General features: G+C 40.6%; 1 protein-coding gene across 1 annotated transcript; it reads left to right on the top strand.

Annotated features, from left to right (window-relative positions):
* Positions 1-4,906: 4,906 nt before the first annotated feature.
* LOC130890125 (serine/arginine-rich splicing factor 3-like) lies at positions 4,907-5,634 on the top strand. The gene has a single exon (XM_057794112.1). It carries the CDS (start codon positions 4,942-4,944, stop codon positions 5,434-5,436), a length of 495 nt encoding a protein of 164 aa, XP_057650095.1. The 5' UTR covers positions 4,907-4,941; the 3' UTR covers positions 5,437-5,634.
* The last annotated feature ends 220 nt before the right edge of the window (positions 5,635-5,854 follow it).

The raw sequence follows: 5,854 nt of genomic DNA, 5'->3' as shown, positions 1-5,854 counted from the left end.
CTATCATCATCATTATCTATCTATTTATCATCTATCTCTCTGTTCTGTGGGTCATCTATCTATCTATCTATCTATCTATCTATCTATCTATCTATCTATCTATCTATGTATCTATCTATCCATCCATCCATCCATCCATCCATCCATCCATCCATCCATCTATCTATCTATCTATCTATCTATCTATCTATCTATCTATCTATCTATCTATATATATATATATCTATCTATCATCTTCTATTATCTATCTTTCTATCTGTTTATTATCTATCATATATCTTTATAGACCATCTATTTATCTATTTTATATATCATCTCTATCTATCAATCAGCTATGTTTATAATTTGTTTTATAATTTGTCTACCTTATCTATCATCTATATTATATATCTATTTATCCTTTCTCTATCCATCTATCTATACCTATCATCTATCTATATTTGTCTCTGTCTTTCTCTCTGTTTCTATTTCTGTCTCTCTTTCTTCATCCCTCCACCCTCTTGCTCCCACAGAACAAAAACGTCTTTAGAGAAGAAGTGAGTACTCTTTGGTGTTCATGTGACTATGCCCATAAGACCCTATAAAGCAGGTACTATTATCATTATCTCTGTTCATACATGAGGAACCAGAGTAAAGCAGAGGTGGGGTAACTTGTCCAATTTGCACATTGGAAGTGACTGAAAATGCATCATCTGATATCCATGAAACAATGCTAACTCTCAATGTGTATCAATATGTTCACATCAGAATTCTTTCAAAAGCTGAGGTCTACAGTGTGAAAGCTACCCACTTAGGTCATTGGAATCCCCATCATTTGGTAAACTATGTGTCAGAGCTTTTGCCTGGGAAGACACAATGTACACACATACACACACACACACACCTACTCAACCCAGAAAGGGAAGCCAAGACATTGGGGAACTGTACCTTTTTGGAGGTACCAAGGGCATATGAGTTAGGAGATGCTTACAGGAGCAAGGATGACTCAAAGCATCTGCATTATGGAAAAGTCCACCCTAACATGGGTAGCAATGCAGAAGCTGCAATCGCAGAGCTCTCTGCACAATTTTCAGGCAGGTGAAGAGTAAGTGTCCTCTAGGCAGCTTGTTTTATGTAAGCCCCTTCTACCAACTGCTATTTACTCCTTTTATAAAGTCCCTAAGTCCTATAAATCCAGGGAAGGGCCTTGGAGAGTCTGAGAATCTTGCAAGCTTCTACTCTCCCAAGCACTTGGGAACACTGGCTGACATTTTGCGTAGCCCCTGAGTCTTCTGAAGCGAGTGTTACAAACAGGAGGCAACTGCTGTACCATAATGACTGAAAGGGGCTAATAGGATTTGGTGGGGAGTGACTTGTGCCTTTCTTCAAACATTTGAAGGATTTAGTAGGAGATAGGACATAAGAAGTAGAACTAAGCCTATAGGCAAGGAAGATCTATAGAAGGTGGTCTATAGTAGTTAGTAGAATAAGGGGTTTTCAAATCATTGAAGCTGTCTTAAAGGAGCTCATGCAAGAGTTGGCAAATTCTCTTTTTAAACATTATAGAGCACCAAGCCAAATGTGAGAGACTCTTCTAGGAAATAGCCATGGGGGACCAAAGCACACAAATCCAATGTCTTCAGGGAATGTCAATTTCAGTCAAATGGGTTAAATAAATATAATTCAATATATTGGTGCAATGTAGTGTGAGCATGAATATCTAAATAAAGTTGCTTCCTTGTGATATATGCTTGAAAGAGAAGTAAAAATATGGGGGTGAGGGTTACTCAGAGAAACATGCTAATTTATGGAGAGTTTAGTACAAATATATTGCCACAATGTTGTTTTGTCAGAATCTTTCATAAAACGAGGAACAGTGACCTATATTAGGATGCTAGAAGAGAAGATTTCAGACTAAGACATGATGACATTTAAAAGTCTTAATGATTACATGTTCTGTGGGTCTTAAGTGGCCTGTAGCAGATTTGAGTTGCCATTAGAGAGGGTTTTAGAAGATAAGGTTAGAAGAGATGGAGGCAGGACATGGTAAAGAGTGGAAAGCCTTCTAAGTAAAGTTTAAAATGACTTGTTTAGATGAGAAAGAAGGATTAGATTCAACTTGCTTTTATAATGAATTAATGCAAGGTTGGGAAGAGGGTTCAGTCCGTAAATGCTTGCTATGTAGATAGGAAGAGCTTAGTTCAGTCCCCAGACTCCCTGGGAAACAGCTGGGTACTGAAGGGTTCATAAACGGAAGGCCGCTACAGGAAAGCTGACAGACTGATAATACCTGCCGACTGTTATGAAGCTCTGGACAAGGTCTGCACACCATCTCCATGGTGTTTTACAGATTTGAGACTGAGAGCAGCGGAACTGCAGACTGACTATTCCACCCCAAAAGTTCCCTTTTCTGTCCTATAAAACCCCAGGTCTCTGTGCCTCCAGGCTCAGGCTCCATTCCTTTGCAGAAACCACCACCCTTCATTGACTGAACACCTGCCTCTGTTGAGGTTCATCTCCTTTTCTTTTCTTTTCTTTTCTTTTCTTTTCTTTTCATTTCATATCTCTCAATCAATCCCAATCAACAGGAACTAAGGGTCACTCACTGTAGTTGGGGAACGACTGTATAATCCCAGTGCTAAGGAGGCAGAGACTGCCAGATCCATGGGACTTACTAGCAGCCATCTAGCCTAGCCCAGTGAGCCTCAGGCTGGTAGGATATCTTGTGTCACAAAGCAAGGTGTACAGCACCTCAGGAAGAATAGTACATACGCACACACGCACGCACGCACGCACACAGGCACATACACGTGCTTGTTTATACACATGTACATGAGCACACACACCTGCACACACATACTTAAAACATGCACGCACGCATGTACACACATGCACACATACACACGTGTGCTCACATATCTGTACACATATACATAGGTATCACACATGCAGGCACAACACCTGCGAATATACACACAAACTGAGCTTCGCTTTTTTTATATAGAAACTATGCAAAGTCAAACTAATTTGGATATTATTGAAGTATTAAAAATGTGGCCTTATACCATAACCTACTTGTCATATAATCAAAGATGTTCACTGTCTCTTGCAAATTAGACTACTGCTCCTCTATGGTCTCTTCTTATTTTAAGATGTGTGATTTTACATTTTCTTTCATGTTTCAAATTCTTTCCCAGTCCTAAAAGGGCCATGAATAAAATTTATATTCATGTTAAAAAATAAATGTAGAAATGGAGATGTAGCCGGGCGGTGGTGGCGCACGCCTTTAATCCCAGCACTTGGGAGGCAGAGGCAGGTGGATCTCTGTGAGTTCGAGACCAGCCTGGTCTACAGAGCTAGTTCCAGGACAGGCTCCAAAACCACAGAGAAACCCTGTCTTGAAAAACCAAAAAAAAAAAAAAAAGAAAGAAAAAGAAATGGAGATGTAGCTCAGCTGGTAGCATTCGTGAACCCCTGGGTTCAGTCTTCGGCACCACACACCTGTAGCCCCAGCACTCTGGAGGGGGTGGCAGAAGGAGCTGAACTTCCAGTCCATCCTCCGCCAAACAGTGAGTTCAGGACAACCTGGGATACATGAGACACTGTCTCAACCAATCGCACAATAAATAATTAAAGTGGGTCTAGAGAGAGAGCTTGGCTGTTGAGAGCACATACCGCTCCTACAGAGGACCTGAGATGAGTCTCAGCAGTCAAGTCAAACAGCTCACAACCCCCTTTAACGACAGCTCCAGGGGTGCTTTCTCTCTCTCCAGATCTCCGCAGCACCTGCACTCTCATGTGCACATACCTAAACACAGATGTACACTCATGACTAAAAATGAAAATACACTCTTTTTTTTGTTTTGCTTTAAAGACACACAGCCCAGGGACAGATAAAATAAGGACTTCTCTAAGAATAATTTTTGTTTATTGTATACTTTAATCCAGTATATATAAATGACTTTAAAATTCTTGAAAATTTCTTTACTAGCATGTAATTCAAAAGAGGACAAGTCCATGGAAACATTTATTGAGTATTTTTAGGTATTATGAGAGTGGCCCTTACTCTATGTAGTTGTTAAAAAAATCAGAAGATGCTAAACAACTTTGAGACACTACGTACCTTAAAGTACATTGTAATTCAACTAAAAATAACTTTAGATATTTTAGTGAAGAACCAAAACTATTACATGAACTCTGATTTGTTCAGTTCTTTTGTGACAAAAATACCTGTATAATTTAAATGTATTCTCGGAAAGATGCATTCTTGTATACAATGTATTCTGATTACATCATTTCCTACCTTTCTCCCGCCCACTCACCCTGCACTCCCCACAGCTACTCTACTTCCTAACTTCATTTCTGTAGCCCACTGACTTCACTTAGTGCTGTCTATGAGCACTGGGTCATAGGGCCATCTTCTGGGACACGGGCAAGATTGCTACCACCCCAAAGAAAATTACTCTTCCCTACAGCAGTCATCACTGTTAAAAGAGCTTCACCTAAGAGTGGGGGCACGGGAGCTCCTCTCTTATCCATGCTGGACGCTTTAGCTGACTTGATCTTATTCGAGTCTTGTGCAGGTGACTACTGCTGCTGCAAATGATATGTCCTTCACTCCTAATTTACTAACTTCTGTGGTAGCATAAAGAAGTATCTACATCTAATTATAGGTATTCAATATATATAAAGAAATGACATGATCCACGAAATTATTTGTTAGTGTATAAAATTTTGAGTTTTCAATTACTTTAATGATTTTTAAGTCTTTGGAACAATGCAGTAAGTTAGGTTTAGCAGGTAACTATCTAATAGTTCCCTTTTAAAAGAGAATGTGGGGTCCGCCATTTCGTGGACGCCAGGGCATTGAGAGCATCTACGGAAGCAGATCGCCGAGGGTGCGGGTGGGCCTCGTTGGAGTGTTGGGATTTGAGCTGCGGTTCTCGAACCCAGGATCTTGAAATGCATCGTGATTCCTGTCCATTAGATTGTAAGGTGTATGTAGGTAATCTTGGAAACAATGGGAACAAGACTGAATTAGAACGGGCATTTGGCTATTATGGACCGCTCCGAAGTGTATGGGTTGCTCGAAACCCTCCTGGCTTTGCTTTCGTTGAATTTGAGGATCCCCGAGATGCTGCTGACGCTGTCCGAGAGCTAGATGGAAGAACACTATGTGGCTGCCGAGTAAGAGTGGAGCTGTCGAAAGGTGAGAAAAGAAGTCGGAATCGTGGCCCCCCTCCTTCTTGGGGTCGTCGCCCGCGAGATGATTACCATAGGAGGAGTCCTCCACCTCGGCGAAGATCTCCAAGAAAGAGAAGCTTCTCTCCAAGCCGGAGCAGGTCACTTTCTAGAGATAGGAGGAGAGAGAGGTCTCTGTCTCGTAAGAGAAACCACAAGCCGTCTCGATCTTTCTCTAGGTCTCGTAGCCGATCTAGGTCAAATGAAAGGAAGTAGAAGACCAGTTTGCAAAAGAAGTGGTGTACAGGAAGTAACTTCATTTGACAGGAGTATGTACAGGAAATTCAAGTTTTGTTTGAGACTTCATAAGCTTGGTGCATTTTTAAGATGTTTTAGCTGTTCATGTTCCCTTAAGCAAGATTGAATTTGCTTTGAACTTTAGTTTTTCATAGACTGAAATAAACCTAGATCCTGCCCAGTAAAAAAAAATAAAGAAAGAAAAAAAGAGAATGTAGATGCTTTTTACATCCCTACCATAATCTTTTTTGCATTAAAAGTGTGTAAATTTGTGAAGGATAAGAACTAGATCTATGCATTTCTTTCCTAGCATGTCCAAAGCTAGAAGTTTGCTTGTGATCCCACGGTCCTTACCAGTGCATTCCTGGCTGAGATGCCTAGGAATCAGTAGTAAATA

The sequence above is a fragment of the Chionomys nivalis genome, chromosome 18 (assembly GCF_950005125.1).
Source record: "Chionomys nivalis chromosome 18, mChiNiv1.1, whole genome shotgun sequence".
Classification (NCBI taxonomy): Eukaryota; Metazoa; Chordata; class Mammalia; order Rodentia; family Cricetidae; genus Chionomys; species Chionomys nivalis.
The sequence above is the reverse complement of the archived record's forward strand: the minus strand, read 5'-3'. Positions and strand labels throughout refer to the sequence as shown.

Coding starts and splice junctions, on each gene's coding strand:
- LOC130890125 (XM_057794112.1), top strand. CDS start 4,942: ATGCATCGTGATTCCTGTCCATTAGATTGTAAGGTGTATGTAGGTAAT.